The sequence below is a fragment of the Xiphias gladius genome, chromosome 3 (assembly GCF_016859285.1).
Source record: "Xiphias gladius isolate SHS-SW01 ecotype Sanya breed wild chromosome 3, ASM1685928v1, whole genome shotgun sequence".
NCBI lineage: Eukaryota > Metazoa > Chordata > Actinopteri > Istiophoriformes > Xiphiidae > Xiphias > Xiphias gladius.
The window spans coordinates 23707083-23729460 of NC_053402.1; the positions used below are offsets into that span (position 1 = coordinate 23707083).

Below are 22378 nucleotides of genomic sequence, written 5' to 3' on the forward strand. Positions count from 1 at the left end.
CAGCGGTGCTCAGTAGTCTGGCAACATACGCTAAAGGTCGATAGTGTCATGTGTGACCGATGAAACAGATTGACCCGCGGGGCTCTGGTACCTTGTCACCCTCCACGGTCCCAGCATCTGTCTGCAATGTGTCACCCCCAGGGCCCAACATGGCTACTCAGGCTATTAACCTCCAGCGCACGAGGACACGGCAGAGTTAAGACCCCTCCGCCCGTGCTTCTCTGTCACAAATCCACTCCTTACCAGCCGGCCGGCCAGTTCGGTGCATTTTCCGACTCCCGTGTCCTTCGCCACATGTTAACCTCTGGTCCGGATACCGTCAAGCCCAGGCAGGACTCGGGAAGCAGCCACCAACCTGCCCTACCTGGATCGGCTGCAGGGGAGACAAAGTGGGACCTTGAATCAAACAACTGTCACTGTTAACAATGTATGTCACCGTCTAGGAATGGGCCATAAAAACCAAATAAATGACGGCCATTACAGTGGAGATTGTGATTATGATAATGAGAATAATAAAGGCGATCATCATTACGATCATGATGATAATGATAATACTGTGATGATGAATTATAATGAATAAATCCCTACCCCATTTCCTAAATGGTGGGAAATGTATCACTAAGAGAGACCTGCAGCCATCTGACAGCCCCAGAGCAGGGTGAGGGTTATCAGAGTGTGTGTGTGTGTGTGTGTGTGTGTGTGTGTGTGTGTGTGTGTGTGTGTGTGTGTGTTTGTGTCATGTGGACCATTTGTACTCTGGCAACAACCTACTCCCTTTTAACATCTGTATCTCAGCACAAGATTGTGTCTGTGCATGGGTCTTCCCAGCCAGTGTTTAGTGTGTTTGCCATGCTCAGAGAGCACTTCCCAGGAGACCTTGCAGTTTACATATCACATTCAAACAGCTTTTGTGCCCAATATCTGCCACTTCCACTCTCTCATTTCTCAGTCTCCCCTCCTCCCTCCCGTTTCTTTATTTAGCCCCTTCCCAGAGTCACCAGCACTAAATCGTGATTCATTTTTGTTCATTTTGAGCAGTTGCTTGCTATTGCGGAATGGAGACTGCGCCCACCGGGAAAAGCTCAGCTTCGGTCGTTTGTTCAAATGCTCAGAACGAAGTCAGAACGTTTTCCTGAGTAGTGACCTCTTGTGGTCATAAGAGCAATTACTGTCTTCTCTCAGAAACAAAGATGGAAGTGGTGCGATGCGGTTATAGATTTGCAAAACCTCTTAGGGTGGAAATAAGGCAAATGATTTTGTGTCTGACTTTGACACCACTTTTTTCCAATTCACCTCCTGTCTCCTGCCAACAGCCGGTGTTGGTCTCTTTTAACCATGACTGGATCGCTCCAAAAGTTCAAATACACCTACCATCACCTATAAAGCTCACTAATTAACAGGGTGTATCTTGTTTGTTTTATTTGTAAGTAGAGAAAAATGTAAAGATGCCAGTTTGTGGTTTTTAGGTGCAGACATTTCTTGACAAACAGCAGTTTATTCATCTGTTCAGTATGTCTGTGCGGTGTCTCCAGCTTTAGCGCGGGTTGCCGGGTTACAGTGAGTTATTAGCATTATATTGGTAAGTCTCAGACATGATAGTACCAATCCTGGAAAACTCACTGTGACAAGAATCCAAGAAGTCACTGCACCCTGCCGTTGTTTGGCAAAAAATAGTTCCAGCACATAACTAAACCTCAAAACTGCGAATTGTGTTTGTGTATGAATTAAACAAACCAGATGTATGTTAAATAGTGAGCATTAGAAGTGTTGATAGGCATATGTTTTAACATTGGACAGAGCTGGCCTAGCTGTTTCCCTCCAGTTTTCATGCTAAGCTAGGCTAAATGCCTCCTGGCTCTAGATTCATACCTAATGCTCATACATGAGATTGATATTGATGTTGTGATTTAACTCTCTGAAAGAAAGCACATAAACATAACCTCCAGAATGTTGAGCTGTTCATTTAAACAAATATTTTTAGTGGCTTAAAGTTAACCAGCCCTCAGCCACAGAGATGACAGGTCAGAAAACTCCTACGTGAACAATTTGTCTAACAGTCAAATGCACTTTGATAGACAACCGCAAACAAGCTATTTTTCCAAACATGAGGACTTGTGCAGATAGATTTGTCCCACATCGGAGTTGTGCCCACAGAAAATACATCAGAAAAAGAAACTGCCTCAAAAACAAGGTCCATCTAAACAGACAAGCCACCAGCACCCTCAGTGAAATCCATCACTGCTGTCACAGAGGGAAACAAGTGAATTTGTCATTGACATCAGACACGTCATTTATATAGAAATGTCAGCATAGCATTCTCATAATGATGGAAACTACAACGCTTAGGGCTTTGGGCCTCGCACTCTGATGCCTGTGTGCAAACGTCACCAATAATGTGTCTTTAGTCTAGACATGTCAGGGCTCTGTGGGATCTGTATCCACGCCTTTTTGTCAGCGCCTTCAATCTTCCCTGTTGCTCAAGAGCTAAGTGCAAGAGATTAATAAGTGGATTTGTAATGCACAACCCCAGGTTTGACACTATAAGTCATCCGCTGTTTATCGCTTTGGCTTTCTTACCAGATTGAAAAATGGCAGACGCTGAGTAAGTTAGTCACTCAGGCCTCCCAACCCTACCCCGCGCCCCGCCACCGTCCTATTTCAACCCCCCCTCCCCACTTCAGGGCCGGGAGGTACAGTATACTGTAGCAGCTAATGAGCAGCTTGTATCTCTTCTCTGTTTGTTTCCCTCTGGCAGACAGATGATGTGACGCAAACAGAGGGCTCTCAGCAGCTCCAGCTCCAGCACTCAGACTCTTCAGAGAAGCAGCAGCCCAAAAGGTTACATGTCTCCAACATTCCCTTCCGCTTCCGGGACCCTGACCTAAGGCAAATGTTTGGGGTGAGTACCTTGGAGGAAAACTCCAGTTTATTACAGCTTTTGTCTTATTTTCGTGAGTTTGGCCTTTATCTAACGATTATGTTAAGGCTCTAATTGACAAGTTAATGATCAAGTTAAAGATCTGACCGTGCCGTAACTACACGGCAAAAAAGTCTGAAACTCAAGCAGTCCGGTGATCAGGCAGATTTGTAAACAAATAGCACATTATAGACTATCTAAAGACAAACTGAACCAGTTATTTGGAGGTAAAACTGACATTCAGTAGAACTGAAACGATGGTAGTGGAGCAGCCTCACCTCCCCCGACACAAAGAGCTCCTCCGCTAACGTCATAAGAAATGATTGCACTTTATGACTTTTTTGGCTTATTAAAGGACCAGAGTATAAGATTTAGTGGCATCTACAGCAGTGAGGTTGTAGACTGAGGCCAACTGAATACCCCTCCCCTCACTCCTCCCTTCCCCAGCGTGTAGTAGAACCTACGGTGGCCTTCAGGTAACGTAAAAACAGCCCTGCAACATGGCGGCCGCCGTCGAAGAGGACCCGCTCCCTATGTAGATATGAAGGGTTCGTTTTGAGCTAACGAAAACGTGGCAATTCTTAGTTTCACTTGATTATACACCAATGAAAAACATAATTATGAACATTATATTTCCAGGTCTACCAATAGATCCTCCTAAATCCTGCACACTGGTCCTTTAAGCTTCACGAAAAGTGAGCAGCGGGGCCAAATCACACAACAAAGCCCACGTATTCAATGAGTGTGGCCAGCGCTTAAACTGTCATGTGGTAACTACATTGTCAGGAGAAAAAAAAAAAAAAAGTGCCTTCTGAATTTTTACAAGTCAGGAAAAATAGAGAAAAACGGCCCAATCAGGTGCTGATGTGTGGTTTAAAAAAAAACTCACTGCTGCACTGCAGGCCAGACACCAGGCTGAAGTGAGTTGATATATGGAACCCACCACAGTAATAATTTTACCCTTCATCTTTGTCTTCTGCCCTGTCAAGACTTCTATCCAGCTAGGTTGCCATGTTCCCAAATCCCGGTAATTAACTTGAACTTGATGAGGACAGTGTTACTACTAACAATAAGAATGATGGCCAAAAATAAGGGGGGAAAAAAAGCAGCGGCATTATCTCCAATTTCTTCTATCTCAGTAACTGGAAGTACACATATATCTGAGTTTCTCGCAGGATTGTTTTGTTATCCACATTGAAAAGCTCCTTAAGCACCTTTTAGAACATCGCAGAACATTAAACTGTCTGCTGAAATTGGGACTGAAGAAATTATTTTTCCTGATTACCTATTTAGAGGTTAAACACAGAGCAGTTGAGCAGTCGGCTGCAGACAAATGCAGTCATATTACATATCAGCATACCAAAGGTCCTCAACAGAAATTCTCTCTTTCTCTCTCTGTCTCTTGCCCAATTAATGAAGCAATGAATATTTCAACAGCTCACCCTAGTGTCTTACAAAAGCCTAAATAAGAATTGAACCAAACATCCCAAATTCAATAACGATAATGGATCTGAACGGAGACGATGGCCAAAAATGTACTTTAAATGTTATGCGCTAATTGGACCATTAGAACCCAGAGGCGTTAATTCCCATCGTTATGAAGACAACATCCAGCTGATGATATTAATTACAGCCCTGGCTGTGGCTTTATAAATTGCAGACAACATGGCTGCTCTCTCTCTCTTTCTCCCTCTGATTGTTGGCTTTATTGTTCCCAGCTCTGGTGCAGGTCGTGCGGAATCCAAATCGCCTCAGTAATTAGCTCGGAGGCTTTGTGTGCCTGGCCGGCACATGCAGATATACGCTACAAAATTGATCGCAGCCCACCCAGTCCCCCTCAATCACCCTCCTCACCCCATGTGTTGCCCATTCCTTCCCGTTACATGCCCCCCTTCCCTTCTTGGTGGTTGGCATAGTGGAGGATTGCGGGATTGATTGTCTTGGGTAGTGCTTGGCAAGGAGATAGCTGGTCTGCTCCACCCTCTGACATGGCCTCCACAATGGGCTTTTGTGTGATCAACGTGTGGAAAGCTTCATCCCTCTAGCTCTAATGGCTTCTGGAGTGCCACCGGCTCAATACGCCATTACTGTTACGCATGAGTGAAACCCACAGACATGCAGGCGGGAAAGACAGAGGAGGAGGAGAGTGGAGGTTCTGCACGGCCCACTAGAGAAGTCTAAGCCCCGCCAGGAGCTCCATCTGCTCCCACACAGCATGGAGAAACCCTCTCTGGTGACGGCAGCGATGGTTTCAACACCAGTAGAAGGCTTTTGGAGTCAGCACCCTAAAACAAGCAGGGAGGGCCTGGGATTCGCCCTGCACGCCACAGGGTTACGCATGTGGAGAAACCTGTGAGCCTTTAACAAGGCGCTGAATGAAGGGCTCATTAGGACAACCACAGTGGACCTTAATCATTAATTAGAAACTGTGATCTCTGAGAGCTAGCGAGTGCGGGGGAAATGAAAACACTCCAAGTGCGAGCGATCCCTGTACAGCGCCCATGCTGTGCTACTTGAGGGTGCCCTCGTTTATGAGACTGGGTTTTTCAGCAGCGCTTCTCTCAGTGCTTTTAAGGGCTCTCACAGCGTTTCCCGGAGCAATCAGGACCTCTGCCCTCCCCCCATCCTGCTGTCACACTAACTGCTGTGCCTGAACATGCTCGACACTGGCACACTACTGTTTGAATACACGGGGCTGCTGTAGTGTAATTATAGGTTTCTGAAGAGCTTAAAGACATTCAAGCTAATCAAAGGTTGTGGCACAGTGGCCTTGATCTTGTTTGTTGCTTCCACACTAAGAGGCTCGAGGCACAGGAAAATCAGTGTATCATAATTTCCACACTTAGAGTCCACACCGCATCAAAAGACCTAACCAGTGTGTTTACGTGTTTTTACAAGTCCTGAGTACTATACATTTTGATGACTTCTTTGTATGCACGCCATACACTTTTCGATTATTTGATGTATTTTGTGCTACTACTCCACTGGTTTCTGTTCATTTCTGCGTAAGTGCCTCTTTTAAACTCACTTCAGCTGTGTAATCCAATTTCTATTTCTCCATAATATGTTTTAAGTGCCGAATGATTTGGGATGTCTCAATGATGTAATGGAAGCCATGTGGAAATAGAAATGAATGGAAACCTAAAAAAAAAAAAAGAAAATTCAAATTTCTCAAATGTAGCAGCATGATCAGCTGTAATATAAAACTTATGTATATGTGATAATGGGGATAAAACGTGTAAAACCACTGGTGTGGGTTTTACCTGCAGATGCTTCTTTTTAGGTTTTTATTTTCATATTGATATTGAGTTGTTTTTAGTCATGGACCTGACTGCAGCCTCGTAGATGACGTCAGTCTTCCCTCTGGAGACTCCTCCCATTGAAGCTATTGTTTATCGGTGCTGCTGATGCAGCTGTTTCTCTGTGTGTGTGTGTGTGTGTGTGTGTGTGTGTGTGAGTGTGTGAGTGGGAGGGTGGGGATAGAAGTGCATGAGATCACTGGTGAGCAGCGAGCAGTCCCCAGCGCCATGTGGAAATCCACAAAGATGACTTCCTCTGAAACTAATTAATCGACGCCACAAGCCCATTACGCTCGGTTAAAACAATTAGCATCTGCACATTGCATGGGGGAAGCATTGTCATCTCAGGCGAGAAAGGGGCATCACGCTGGGATATAAATGCCTGTGTGTGTGATTGAGCCAACGCTCCCCATTTGAATCAGCGGAGCTGAGCGCCACATGAGGCAGATGTGTGGATGGGATCTATGGAATATCTTTTCAAGAAGAACAGATACATAGGGAACGAAATACACCCTGTTGACACGGGAGATTTTTTTTTTTTTTCCTTTCTGAACTTGGTGTGGTGAGGACACTGCATTACCATTTCAAGTGGGAGGGGCTATACGTGTGTCGCTAACCCATAAACCCTCAGCTCCTCAAGCCCACTCACTCCAGCCGGATTACAGCCAGCTACTCCTAACCCCTATAGTGGTTCAGTCAAACGATCCATCCATTCCCATTGAGCGCCGACCACATGGAAGGCCCATTTCTTCCCTGTTGTGCCGAAATGAAGGCGACGCGGACCGCTTGACAGGGTAATTACTTTTAATGAAATAATACGGCCATTGTAGACAGCAATTAAAAGTCGCTCTCACTCCACTCATTAGAGGAACTTACAGTTTACTTTCATTCCTCTGTTTTCTAATGATCCGAAGGCAGGCCTGTTAAATCGAAAGGCTGGAGCATGTTAACCCCTGGGGACCAGCCCTTAGGTCCTGTTGACTGAGAGAGCGCACAAACAAAGAAGAGAGAGTAAAGAATAGAAGAGACAGAGGGAGGCATATAAAAGGAGAGAAAGGAACAGTCTGAGCTGATCCGCCAAACTCTCCAACACTCAGAGCTCAGTTATCCGCTCAGCAGACTTGACTAATTGAGTTTTCCCCAGGTGATGGTGGAGGTGGGGGGGGTTCCATATCTCAAGACAACATCAAAATATCATCTGATGCTTCTTGTTTTCTCTTTGTGTTAAAGCAAGCAAACACACAAACATCAGAAATGCTAATGTGCAATCAAAGATCCGGTGTTTTCACAGGTTCTGTGATCTCATTTCACATGGTATTGATAGAAATACAAAAATGCATTAAAGCAGCAGCTATGAGTTCTCTCTTTAAAGCTTGCCAGCGAGGTTTAAGAACTGTTTGCCGAGCTAACAAATGCAAATTGACCACCATTTCCTCACAAAAGTAACATTTCCATATTGTCTTAATGGTTTTTCTTTCTCCAGTCGTCCTTCTCATGAATTCACAGGCAATGAGGCTTTCTAACTCCGTCTCTGCCCCGCTCTTCTCTTTTTCTTTTCTCTCTGCAGCAATTTGGAAAGATTTTAGATGTGGAGATTATCTTTAATGAGCGAGGATCCAAGGTAAGTGAACTAGAACACCAGCTGCTTCATTACCATGTACTTCTTCTGTTTCCTAATGATGGCATTAGTGTACTGTGTACATTGGCTGGGAGTAGTGGTCTCTAAGCCTGGTCCTGGAGACATGCATCCACCATGCCTCTCGTTCTCTTTCTCCCTCCCTCCCTATTGTTTTTGTTGTTGCAGCTCTAACCCAAGTTGTGAATCATTAGCCCTGTCAGTCAATTCAGTATTGAGCTGTTTCACAATTCACTTAATCCAAAAGCAGGGTGCAGGTCCTCAAGTTTATGGAATTGAAACCACTTGTTTAGGGACCTGGTCCTCTTTGAAGCCTGGGTGTTGATGAAAAAGACTCTACATTATTTAGGTTTATCATTTTGTTGTGAGTGTAATACAATTCAGGATAATAATAATAATGTCCTCGGAGATGTTCTGAAAATAAATGTAGTTAAAAGAAGCTTGGAGGCTAATATTAGTATATTAACTAGCATTTCAAGCTTTGGACAAACAGGACCTCAACTGCTGGAAGTTTTACACATTTAATGAAGGTCCACATTCACGCCAATATACTTGGAGATTTTAAAGGAGCCAGTTAAAGGATGAGGTTGGCATTATTTATAATTTTCTTATTTCTTATAAAAAATCCCATGAAACAAGCAAAACCAACAATGTGTTTGTCCATCTCTCTCTCTGCACCTTTTGACCTCCCTACTCTGTGGCTCTCAGCCCTAAACCCATTTTTTCCTACTGAAGATGTAGACGTTTCAAATTGGGCCACAGATATTAAGAGCTCTGTTTGAAAGAGGCTCAGTATTTCCCTAACATAGCTGGTCACTGTAGTTTTTAGTGAACGTCACAGGTCTAAATAGTGCATTGGTTGGGGACTATTTTCAGTGGCGGATTACTACACATTTGGTGCACATCTGGAGTATTTGGGGGAGCAGGACAGTGTAAGTGGGACTGAGTCAGAATAAAATACAGTGTGTGTGTTCATGGTGAGGAAGGAACATGTCACCCAGTGCCACAGTGGGGCTCACTGATGTGTTTTTAATAGTTTTTGGAAAACAATGGAGCATCTATGGCACAGAGAAATACAATATATCAGGCTTTGGCTTTGCACACACAGTACTTTGGTTTTGGCCTTTTTTTGGGATTTGCTGATCTGAATAAAATATAGAATATAAACAGCTGCATCCTTTAAGGTCAGTTGTACAAAAAAATCAAAAATACTGAATGTACCAAAAGGGCAGCTGTGGCTCAGGTGGTAGAGCGGGTTGTCTGCTAATCGCAGGGTTGGCAGTTCAATTCCCGGCTCCTCTTGTCCAAAGTGTCCATGGGCAAGACACTGCGCCCTAAGCTGCCTCACTTGTAAGTCACTTTAGATAAAAGTCTCTGCCAAATTGCCAAAAGAGTGAATAAAAACTCAAATTTTACTTCTTAAAATCTAATTTTAACAGCGTATTTTTCGGTACAACTTTGATCATGTACATGCCGTATGTTTCTCAAGGCTAATTTGAACTCCCAAACCAAGAGCACCTACAAGCCACCAGAAAAATAGCCAGAGCTCTGCTATGTTACCGCAGTATCAGTCTCCTAACCACCTACCATGGACAGGTGAAGCCTGCGGAGGTGTGAACAGCCGAGTGCTACTCATCCAGCTGTTCATTTAATAGAGTGTACTAAGCTCCAGAGCTTTCCATTCATAAAGGAGACAGCCTCCCTGGCTGGGTGTTGAGGCATGAATACTATTGATTCCCATTCATACCTGGGAGCAGTTGGGGCTCGTATACAGGCATGCAGGGAGCCCTGGAACCAGGCGACACTGCTGCACTCAGCCCCCTCTGCCAGACAAGATTGAGCACCGGATAAACCTGCCTCCTCCACCGTAACAAGCATTTATTGTTTGTGCCCTACAAAGCCATTACCCATGATGCTTCTCTCTCTCCCGCACCCAGTGTGCTATATAATGAACCTACCAGGCCATTAATAAACAATCTATTTCCTATGAAGCTTTGGCAATTTGCATTCAATATGTTTGTCTCCTTTGAAAAATGGTGGCTCCACTCTTCCCTCTTGTAAGCTAATTATTTGCGCATGATAAAAAAAAGATAGAGGGGGTAACCACAGTCGGGTGAATGTCCAAAGGATTAATTTTGCCCTCAATTCCTTTTTTGAATTTATTTCTTTATCTCTCTTTCCCCAAGGACAGGTCCTGTGTTATTTATGCTAGGAATAGCAGCCCGGAGATCCTGTGTATGCATACGAGATCACGCTGCTCGCCGTCTCTCACATGTATTACATCCTAAAGCAATTATCAGGCAGCGCCGGCCATGCTCCCTCTTCCCCTGCCCATACCTCCACAAGTATATATAGAAACCAAAGGAATGGGACTTGTTTGGCCAGCATATCTTAATGCTTCAGCTACAGAGCTTAGGTCCAGTGTCCCAGTCCACATAACTCAAGGAAGTGACAAACCCCCCAGGGGAGCGTGGGAGACAGAGAGTTGGGGGGGAGGGGGCTAGGAATGAGAGGCTGGGCATATTTTGGTCAGGGTTTAAAGTCAATATCCTCGCTCTTCTCTGTCACAGAGGATGGTATTTGCAGCGACACCACATCACTTTTTTTGCATCAGTGAACCGGTGTAATTTTGCCTCTATAAAAATGCCCTACTTATTAAGGCAGTGAATTAGAAATAGTCAGAGATCAAGTTAACGTCTCTCTTCGGAGAATTCCTCTTCACTCCTGCCCCTGTTGCCCATGTCTTCAAAGGGAGAGGGGGGCGTTTGAGCGGCCGCGCTGCCGAAGTTGTGTAGATAATTATACGACTATTATGGCAGCTAACACAGTGTTTTGCATCCGCTGCTTCCTGACATTCACCCATGGCACCGGTGCTGCGCTGTTTAATTGGGTAAAGCAGGCAGGTTTGTTGGTGTTGTTGTGTGAGGTCATGTCACCGTTATCCTCTCCTCCTCGGATCTCTCTGTTTGCTGTTTCCTGACGCCTCACTAACTGCCTCTAATTAATCTGGCTGCTTACAACTCGACTCTGCTGCTCACCTACTCCTGTCTTCTCACCTCTTTCCTTTCTCTCCTCCCTCCCCCTTTCTTTTTCCTCTGTGTGTGTGTGTGTGTGTGTGTGTGTGAATATGTGTGGGTGTGTATGTGTGTCCAACCTTTCTCTCCTTTCTCTCAACCGGTGGCTAACGTGGCACTCTCAGGGTTTTGGGTTTGTAACTTTTGAAACAAGCACAGATGCTGATCGTGCACGGGAGAAACTAAACGGTACAATCGTAGAGGGACGCAAAATAGAGGTGCTTTCATTTTTCCCTTTTCCCATCTTTTTCTACTTCCTGCCTGCTGCCTCCTAAACTTAACTACAAACCCATGCATTAGCATGTGGCTGCTATGTGTGTGTGTGTGTGTGTGTGTGTGTGCGTGCGTGCGTGCGTGCGTGCGTGCGTGCGTGCGTGAGTGTGTGTGTGTGTGTGTGTGTGGATATCTGCATCCCTGAGTGTACTGTGTGTGCGTGTGCCTGGACGCATGCATGCATAATGGTGTGTTTAACTTGTTCTCAGTAGAATGCAGGATCCATACATGTCAACCTGGACACGCCAGTTGTCCATCATTACCTGACAATGCAGAATGAATGCATGCTATCATCCTCTGGGTTCCCGTCAAACCTGATAAGACCTGCATTTCCCTTTCACCATCATTCTGTGCTGCCTGCTCTAATGCTGCTCTTTTTTTTTACGATGAGCCAAGCCCCCACTCAGTCATTCTCATCAGGTCAACAGACGAAAATCAAAGCACTGTCTGTGTTTTTCTTTTAGAATCCATTTGTTTATCCAACCAATTACTGATTTTGGAGGTTGTTCTGTTTTTTTTTTTTTTTTAATTCATACCTGTGGGTAATTGGTGCATGCCTTCCCCTTCTTTCCAGTATTTTAATCATGTGTAAGAAAATTGTAATGATGAATAAATTCATGAAAGGGTAAACCAAACTCAATCACAGCGAAGTGCTGCAAACATATTTACATAATCATTTATTTATTTATTACTTTATGAGTTTGCCTTTGTTTCATCTTGGTCGGCTGCTTGCTTTCGGCTCATCCTGGATACCGGTGTAGTGAACGTGAAGGTCGCTAATCGCAGGCCGTGTGTTTTGTGGCTTTGAACAGGTGAACAATGCAACAGCACGAGTGATGACAAACAAAAAAGTGGCCAACCCTTACACGAACGGTAAGTGCCATCCTGCATCGTCAAACCTAAGAAATAACTAAAATTTCAGTGTCGTTCTCGCTGTGAGTTGAGTTCTCCTGTGGTCACCAGGCTGGAAGCTGAACCCAGTGGTGGGAGCTGTCTACGGTCCTGAACTGTATGCTGGTAAGAGACCCGCAGCTTCTGACAGGCCTCTGCTACTGGAGTTTGGAGTGATTTTCTCTTTACCCTCCACCTCATGCACTGCAGCATAGCTGGGGCCACTATCAGCCGCAGCCTATCCCAATCTGACCCCTGAATTTCTACAATCGGGTTCATCCTGAACCTACTGAACATGAAATTCCCCTCAAATCAAAGTGAATCTGAGAACGGCCCAGATAAGCAGTGGATGATCCAAGCCTCTCTGAGTGGCTGAAGGAGCCTGAGCCATTGTTTGCGCGGTGTGCAACTGTAAGGCTGAAAAAAATGATTTCAAGAGCAAGCGCCCCTGCAACTGTTATCAGATTGTGGAGGCTGCTGCTGTGGATGGATTTGCCAAGTGCGCCAGATTGACTTTTACAGAGCTAACCGAATAAGAGAGATTGAGTGAGCGATATTGTTGGCACCTACCCTGTCGAAGGCCGCTATTCCTTCTGGTCCCAGTAATGGAGGAATGAGATGAGCTCAGTGGGGTTTTCCCTATCTCTCTGCGCCTCGACATGCCAGCTTTATTGCTGTATGTTATATGAACCCTTTGCATTTTAATGAGGGGGAAATGGTACTATTTCATTTGGAAGAAGTGCTGAGCACATCGCGCCACTTTAACGGCTTTCCTTTCTGCTCATTAGACTAAAATCTGTTCATTCCCCGGACAGCTTTACAGCGAACCTCTAAATAACTGTCCATGACAGAAAGCAGTCATCTATCATTTTTATTTCATCCCCAACCCCTCACCCCCTCCATGCCTCCTCCCCTGCCTCCCACCCACCTCATCCTCCTCCCCCCACTATTCCCTTGGTTTTGACATCTTCCCCTGATAATTACACATGCGCACACAAACATACACGCACCGCTCTGTAGGTGCATACACATGCTCAAGCCAAAATTATGTCATGGGTCAGGTAGAGTTTACACCGAATTAAAAATCTGGACATGAACTAAGTCTAACTTATATTGACAGTCACTTCACTGACCCATATATACATACATCACTATCCCCTGCCCTGTTTTTACACTCAGACCAAAGCATTCCAGCATACAGAAAGAGATAACCTATGTAGAACACAGACACTAATACATGTCGCCTCTTTCATGCGCACTTTCTCCATATTACACTCACACACACACACACACACACACACACACACACACACACACACACACTTCCCAAATCATCTCATAAATCAGAGGGAGTGTGGTCCACCACTCCAGGCAGGGGAAGCAGGAGGGGCCGGGTGATTTATTGGCTGCTAATTTTTCAAGTCGTCTTGACATGGCGCTGGAGTTTGCCAAGCCTAAACGACAACATATGCTTGCCAGCTGGGAAGATGGGAAACATAAATAAGAGATACATTTTTGAAACAAAACCACCCTAATGAGCAGCAAAGGCCGTTAAACTATAAAAAAAAAAGAAGAAGAAAAAAAACAACACTGACCATGCCTGTGACTATGATGTTCCTCCCCTCCCTAAGAAAAAAAAAAAAACAGCAAAAAAATAAAACACAGGTTCCGGGAAAATCATCATAGCTACAGTTAATATACTTTTGGTGGGAGTAAAATGGGATATAAAGGCGATTAATCACTGTTTATCAGTCCTCATTTCTGTGCGGGAGATCAGTAAAATTGGGAGCCATAAATCCTGGCTCAGTGACAGCACACTTCGTCTCCATTCGTCCTGGCGCTACAGGTTTATTGTCCTCAAAACCCATTCAGGAGAATGACGGATGAGAGCCTCACGCCGGTTCCCCGCTCTTAACCTCTTCCAGGGTAGATTGGCTCCTCCTACTGATGGAAGAGGGGGGCAGGGAGTAGTTGGGAGGGTACAGGCAGGCAGCGCCAACCCCGGGTCCATGTCCTCTGTTGCAACCTAACACCCAAACCTCCCCTAGAGCCCTGCTGGAGAGGGGGAGGGGGGTATTGGGTTCCCAGTCAAATGGAGGGATTGGCAATAAAACATGGCAGTGGCACAAATCATGGTGTGTGGTAGCTGGTAGGCATCTAGTATCTGTGCTCACCTTTGTCCTGTTTTACTGTGCGTTTTACCCCAGAGTCTGATCTCCACTGCCTCATCTATATAAGTCTATCCATATATAACATAATGACCATCTGACTGTCTTTGTTTTGGTCCATTTCATTGGCTTAGTCACACATGTACATATGTGTCTTTATATACAGTTTATCATTTTATATATATATATATATATATATATATATATATATATATATATACATATATATATATATATATATATATATAGTGAGGGGGTGTGTACAGGTACAGTGTGTGGATCTGTCTATGTGCAAGTTTTAATTTGTGTTTACAAATTGTGTTTGACTTATATTTAAGTATATTGGATGTGGGTATCATGTATACATGCACAAAGACAGATCCATGTAACCGTGTACATAGATTTTTAAATTGGCATCAATTTTCTTATGTTGAAAAACAGTAGCAGAGATTAATATTTCAACAAAACGTGGAAAACGGATTCAAACAAAGAAGAAAAAAGACTTTAAGAGGCAGATCTGTACGCAGCACAGATGGCGCTGTTTAGCTCGTCCTAAAATAACTGGCAAACTTTTCCGCATTACCCCTTGAGGTGGATCTTTTCAGCACCAGGGACAGCTGCCGCTCAGAAATTCCTTCGTATGGACACCCCCCCGCTAACAGAGCAGCCTAATTCCTTAGGAGACAGGAGATGAGTAGCTTTTCATTCACAAGTTCATATTTTCTGCTACCAAGGTGGAGTTTTCTTGAGGACTTGTGAGAAGCTACCAGCTGTGTAAATGACAGAAAAGAAAGGCTAATTGCCATCTTAATATATGTGGACAGATCCTCTCATTGTTGGAGTGTACGTTAGGGAGATAATTAAGCTCCAGACTCCTGATTAGATTAAGCTGTTTTTGGTCCCCAGTGCGTGGATTAAGTGCTCATTGCCCGATGTATTTGAGCAGGACGTATTAGAGAGATCAACCTTGTGGAAAATCAGATCTTTCTTTATGGGAGCCGGTTATGACCCCATCATTGGCACAGAGCTGGATTACCTCAGGTCCAACTGGCTCTGCAGGTATTGAGCTTCTCTCAAGTTGACACATATGACATATGAGGTGCAGTGTGACCCAGTCGCCCTCCAGCACATAACTCATATTTTCTCCAGCCCCCCTCCCGGAAAAGGTGTTTGACTTTGGTGGCTAGACCAGGTTTGAGCTCTCCTACACCGTGGCTGTTGTTGCTTTTCACGGGCTTACTAAGGTGTGACCGTGCCTTTGATTTATGGGGTATTATTGAAGCAGTGTAGCCTATCGCCAACTCATTATGAGTTTACATTCACATACATCAGTGCATGCATACTGCATACAAATTTCAGAAAAAGAAAGAAAGAAGCATTTGGACTTTCTAGGGCCGGGAAACAGTAACGATTTGTTAAGAGAAGGGAAAAGAAAAAAAAAACACCTTGGAACCTCCAAAAGAGGATTGTTTTTTGCCCTTTAGCAACTATGCTCATATGTCCACTGCTCCAAATAAAGAGACTAATTTAAATGTCAAGGTCAGCATTATAAATCACTTGGGGGAAAGGGGGCACCCTGCGAGTCCAGGCAGTCTATTGGTATGTTGGCAGCAAACAAAGTGCCCTGCACCTTGGTGGGTGTGTGGAGGGGGGGTTACGTAGGCGTTACCTAGCCAAATGAGACGCAGAGTTTGAATATGTGTGCAGACCCACTAATGGAGCGTAATGTTAATGGCAGAAGACATTAAACCTGGCTCTCTGTGTTTTTAAAAGCACTACTAATCTGTCTCCCTGTCAGCTTTATTGAAGCAGCGGGGCTAGGGTGTGCATCGTTCATTAGGGTGTTCACTGATTTCCTCCACCTGCAGGGTTAACACTGCACACGGCACAGTAACGCCAGCATCCACCATTACTCCCAAGGCAGAAACCTACACACCACAGAATATATACGAGCTACCATGGATCTTCATTGCAGTCTAGTTTATCTGCGACTGCGGGGGAAGGCCTGCTGTCTCCTTTGTGGCAGCGGGTTCATCTGAAACACAGTGGATACATACATGTTATTAACCTGTGTTACTCATCCCAACTGAGCCAACATCCCCCCTCCAGCAACAAAACCAGACAGGAGCTTGACGGCTCCCCATCACAGAGTGATCTCTGATTGGAGAACTGAAGCGGTCTGTGATGAATTCACCCAAAACATGTCATGGAAATGAATAAAGAAGAATAAGGTGAGGGGAGGGTGATGAGGAGGCGTTGCTGGGGATGAAGAATAATGGAGATGACTGTGTTGTGATGGACTAGCCGTTGGGGGAGGGAGAGCGGGGGAAGAACAGTGGGAAGGGGGATGTGAGGGAATTTCGATTGCTGGAAGAGAGGAGGCCAACTTAATCATGTCTAGAGATCGGTGTGTTTGTATGCACCTCCACAGCTTGTAATCAGACAGCCACTGGACTGATTGAAGGTTAAGTAGAGAGCTGAGGATCACATCAGCTGTCCTCTAATCTGTGACCGCGGACATTTTGCCGCACCATCACACCAACCCTTACTAACACCCTTAAGCCTTTCACCCCAACCCACCCTTTCTGATTCGCTGGTAGCCATCAGCAGAGGACGTATGTAGGTGTGCGATTGGCTGAAGATGGTCCCAGATGGGTTTCCAGATGAGGGTCATACTGAGGTTTGGGCCTTGGGTGTCCAGCCCATCTGCTCCATATCCCCTTGGGGAAGTTCTGAACATCTAGTCAGGTTGTTCAACAACCTTCACCTCCCATTTGTCTCTTCCCGACACCTAGAAACGCCCTCTACCTTTTCCCCGTCCACCCTCCCACCGTTTGCCCCGCTGCTAGCCCATTGCGTCTAAACTATGCAAAAGCCGTGGTGCGAAACTAGTGGTATTGCATCCATTACCTGCCTATGCTTCAAGGCTGCCCCTCGCCAGGCATCAGGAAAGGATGCGTACAGCAAATGTGGATCCTTGCTGAGTACGGCACAAAGCAGCGAGCTGGGAAAGGGGAGAGTGCTCGATGAGGCGCACCTAGAAAAGATTAAATCTATTGTTTCCTTGTCTTCCCCATAATGCATTCTGTCATAGGGAAAGCAGTGGCACACGTCTCTCTCTAATGTATTCTGTCATAAGGTAAGCAATGCCAAGTCGAGGATGTTCTCTGAAAGTCATTTTCTCTTTCCTTGCATGTTTCCTTCCACAGTAACAGGGTTTCCCTACCCTGCCACAGGCGCTACGGTGGCCTATAGGGGTGCTCACTTGCGAGGTCGGGGGCGGGCTGTGTACAACACATTCCGCACAGCTCCACCGCCACCACCCATCCCAGCTTACGGAGCGTGAGTATGGAATCTCTAACCTGTATCTAGAAAACACTCCTGTCCGTGCTGTAGTATGAGTGTGTGTGACTTTACACGAGACTCTCCTGCTCCAATCACATGTTTGTATGCACATGTTGGAGTTGGATGCACTGTATTTGCATTTCTGTCTCAATTTAGGCACGCTAGTCATAATTTCACAGTTTCAGAGAAGAGAGACCTATGTGTTATGCCTCCAAAAAAAAATTATCCTAGTTTTGTTGAAAACGAGTTAATGTATAGGATTAGACCACGCATTGTTAATTTTGGAAAGCTGCGAAATATCAAAAACAGTTAACTAATGTAGCTTGTTAAGTAATAATACTAGCTATCTCGCATTGCTGTTCATTTACTTTGTCAATCTTCTTAGAGGGGTCTTTGGGGAGTAAAATCATTGTTGGTATCTAGGCATGTACGTACCCTATCTCTGCCCATCCTTATATTTGTATGTTGTCTGTTGACAAAGGAGGAACTAACAAAGCCACAGGGAGAGCTGTAGAGAGCTGTAGAGAGCTGAGATAGCGTATTACTGGGCAGATCTCACTGGACTGTGACCAGGGCCTATGCTGATCTCCTGGCTTTGTGCAGCCTGCCTCACACTCGTCTCTTATCAGCAGTGGTCTGTGTGGCCGTGGGAGAGGTCTGACGGAGGCCGGCCGTGGGCCCAGTATAGCTGTCTATCTGTGATTAGATCAGGATCCATCTTACTGCAGGAGACTCACTGCTGAAGCCGGGACTGGAAATCCCATGTCCCCTTTCCCCTCCTTCCCACTCCAGGGCCCTTTGCTACTGATGGCAGCTGGTTGATTTATATAGCGGAGTCATGTGACGGAGCTCCTCCGCTGCCTCCTTTTGTCCTCCCCCCCTCTCCCCCACCACCACCAGCCCTCCTGACAACACTGCAGCAACTGGAAAGACAAACAATTTTACCAGAGCAGAAAGTTGGACGCGGATGTGAAACGGTTGCACTTTTCGCTTTAATGTGTCCTTCATTATTTGTGGTACAGTACACTAAAGCTGCTAAGAGCTGACCCCACAGACCTACAAATGGTTGAAATAGGAAGAATGTCAAGGGCTGAGATTGAGCAGGGTCGCATAGACTCCAAATCAACACTCCTTTCCTGTTCTCTAATTTCACAGGGTGGTGTACCAAGATGGCTTCTATGGTGCAGAGATCTATGTAAGTACAGATGTGTTTTTTCTTCTTGCCTGCGCAGATGAAGCAGAAGTAAAGTAGACAAAAAGCCCAGCCCCGGAGACAAAAACGTGATCTCCTCAGCCCCCAGCATTCTCTCAGCCTCGCTGCCAAGCCGGTGTCGATTAGGTCTCTGTCTGCTGTGCCAAGAAACCCGACAACAAAATTTAAAACCCCCTCAGCTCCTCCCTCCTCTCTCTCTCTTCTCTCTTCCTATGATCTCAGACTTTGGCAAACAGTCAGACCCGGGCTTAGTGTCCCGTGTCAAGTTAGGTCATTTCTTCCTTTAGATTTGTCTGGGTTTTTGAGGTGGTTTGTCTTCTGCAGCCCCCCCTCCCCCGCCGCCCTTTTTCCTCCTCTCTCCTGTTTTTGTGTTTGTGTACACTCAGAGGGTTTGGCTGGGATATCCCTGCCTGCCCCAGGGGGTCTGTGCAGGCCTGAGCAGAGCCGGTTCCTTCCAGCCATCACCATGTGGGAGATAAGAGGAACGGTAGAAGATAAAGGGATTAGCCGTCCCTCTGGAGCTGTCCGTGCAGGCAGGGTCACATCAGGGGCTGGCCCTGCTGCACATCGCCCTTGACAGAGAAAAGCGTGGACGCTTGGGAGATAATGCTGAAATTACCACGCTGCCCCACTTTGACATCAGTCCAAACGTTTGCAGGGGGATGTAATTTGTCCCTTTGATTCTACTGCAAGCGAGATGACAGTGGGCACAGCAGCAGTGACAGTTGCCTCTCACTTTCACCCTGACAACAACCAGTGTCTGGGAACAAAATGCTGAAACCCGGTGATATATGACTCGCACACCAGCCCACATGATGGGACTGTATTTCACTGGCTTTTATTGTAGCGTCAACCACCGCCATGCACGAGACCCGGGCTGCGAACTTTCAGCGGTACAGTTTGTGTCTCACACTTGTTCTGCCACCTCCAGCTTAGTCCTGCACCCCAGTGCCCCCTGACCAAGGCCCGGCCGGTTCATCACTCAACCCGTCAGGCCAGCCCCTGGTGTTTTACTGTCATTAGTTTTGGCACTGGCCACTGCGCTGCTTCAGACTGGCTGAGTGTGCGTGAATGTCTCCGGTGACCAAAAGGAAGCTGTCCCTTAGCCCTCATTGTCCTCCACAATCATTCAGTGGACACCGGCTTGCTGTCAAAATCGGCCGGCTGACATGTCAAAGCTTCCCACTGGAAATAGATGACCTGCTAATACATTAGCAGAGAGGGAAATTGGATGCATGCACGTATAAAAATACACTACGAACACTGTATATGCTACTACATATGCATGCAAGCACCTCTATGCAGAAACACACATTAGCGTACACACAGATGAATGCACAAACACACGCATTCTGCACGACGAAATAACAAATGTGCTGCACTGTTGTGTGCAGGATTTGACAAAGAGGGAGAGTGATTTATTGGATGTGTTTGTTCAGGCTGTTGCTGTAATCAGCGCAGTCCCCAGGCATGGCCGCCCCACAGGAAGTCATCTGCCTCAAGTCCAGTGACTTCCTGTCCCCGTGGAGAATCTTGAGGGGAACGGGGGGGGAGAGGGATTCAAACGCCGCCCCTGACCTGATTTCATGTGCAGCTGTGGCCACAATCATCACGCCGTCGCCTCTCTGCCCCGCTCTCCATCGGACGTCTTCCCCCTAGAGTTTAAAAATGAATGAAAACATGCATTATTAAAAGCCACCTATCCACCGTATGGACGCAGATGGGCACACACTCTACTGGCACTAATAGAAAAACAGTGGGAGAACAGCTTCATTTTTCAAAGAGAGTAATAGCAGCACTCCACAATGAGGTCTTTAATTCCTTTCCCACTCTGCCAAATGAATACAGCGGTCCTGACTCCCCAACGGTCCGACCGTCTTCTGCCTTCTTACTTCATTTGTGAGCCAGGGGGGTCGTGTAAAGGAAAAAGGAGCTCTTCAATAATGTAGGAGCAGAGCCTCCTCAATCTAAAAATGGGCTGAATTTGGGGAGTTGGCTCACGTGGCCTGTTATGCTGTTGCTGCCCCTGGGATGAGCCTCTAGCGTGACAATGATTCTCTCCCCCAAAATATGCTGCCTCTCAGAACATGATTCATTCCCCTGTTGCCACCCCGTGCCCAACACACCAAACATCGAACAGCACCCTCTGGTGTCCGATGGGGAACTTGCAGTCGGGGAACGTGGGCTGAGGACCAAAATGCCGTGCGGTGACATTTGACTATTAAGGCGATGCAGAGCTCCGTGTCTGTATTGTGTTTTCTTGTGTCTATGAGATCTAACCTTCTGCCGCGCAGGTTGTGCCTCATCATTGATTAACGCTGGTGTTTTTACAGGGTGGCTATGCAGCATACAGATTTGCCCAGCCCACCACCACCGCTGCTTACAGTGACAGGTGAGAATCCCTCTCATCCAGTTTTCAACTTTTTAATAAGTAGGCTGCATTGAGAGACTGCAATTAATCTCAATGTACCATATTATCGTGCAAAGACTATTGAATGTACAAATTGCGGCATGCTTCAACAGTCCCAGATCTTATAGGTCATTAATTATATCAGAAATCAATATGTGAGTCATTATGTAACCACCCTGAAAAACTTGGACTGATGATATTTGGAATTTCCGTGTCCACTCTGTTATTTTTTTGGTCTGTTTCTCTTATGCCCATCGTGGACAATCTGGTGTCACGTCAAGATTTCCCTCACAGCTCAAATGCAATCGGAAAAATTTTTAAATCAAATCATCGCGAGCAAGAGCCTCTTTCTTAAGCGACTATTTTGCATAAGTGCTCAAGAAAACATGGAGAAACCCATCGAAAGAGCAGGCAGAGAGATTTTTTTTCCTCTATCAGCAGCAGACATAGGAAACAAAATGTAATGCCGATAAAACACGTTTTGAGTTTAGAGTAAAATGATACGAGAATGACACATCTATCCTATGTAGGACAAGCTTTCTATGTTAATGGGAACTTTGAAACTGGTGTATGTAAATTTCTGCTATCGCTACATAGCCAACGTTAGCATTAACAGCTGTTTACGTACCAGTCTGGAAGAGACGTTGCCAGTCCAGGATCAAACTTCGGTCCTTCACTCGCCACGAGCCGTCTCCATCGGTGGAAAGCGTCGCCAGTGTCAACTCTTCTTCTGCTTCTATTTCTATCACTTCGTTTCGTCTACTGAAGTTAGCATGCTAACAGGCTAGCCCCGGCCTACCTGGCCCGTCTCGTCACCTAGCGAGTCACTGTAGCGTCCAGGCTTCCCCGCAGAACTAGCGCTGCTCAGAGCAGAGATTATAGTACGCTCTTATTATTAGTGTAAATGCAATGATGGCTGAGGCTCTTGGTAAGCGACCACCGCCACCACCGCCACGACCACCACCCGCTCCCGGCAAGAAACCAAGTTCAGCGGCAGAGAGAAACGTACACGTGGCACTTTTAAAGCAACAAGTCGAACCTGCAGGTTGTCAAGTAGAGGAAGTTACGCACGACTGATGGAAAATGTGTTCATCACAAAACGCCTCACCACAAAATACAGTGACAGATTCAAATCTAAAAGCAAAGGGTGGA

The 22378-nt window shown here is 45.8% G+C and overlaps 1 protein-coding gene across 1 annotated transcript in view; it reads left to right on the forward strand.

Moving 5' to 3' along the window:
- LOC120785637 (RNA binding protein fox-1 homolog 3-like) overlaps positions 1 to 22378 on the forward strand; it is a 79005-nt gene that overhangs the window by 51625 nt on the left and 5002 nt on the right. The window contains exons 3-10 of the mRNA XM_040120514.1: positions 2756 to 2899; positions 7784 to 7837; positions 11052 to 11144; positions 12012 to 12072; positions 12163 to 12216; positions 17468 to 17600; positions 18759 to 18798; positions 21150 to 21208. Coding sequence (XP_039976448.1) covers positions 2756 to 2899; positions 7784 to 7837; positions 11052 to 11144; positions 12012 to 12072; positions 12163 to 12216; positions 17468 to 17600; positions 18759 to 18798; positions 21150 to 21208 — 638 coding nt within the window. The remainder of the gene's footprint in view (positions 1 to 2755; positions 2900 to 7783; positions 7838 to 11051; positions 11145 to 12011; positions 12073 to 12162; positions 12217 to 17467; positions 17601 to 18758; positions 18799 to 21149; positions 21209 to 22378) is intronic.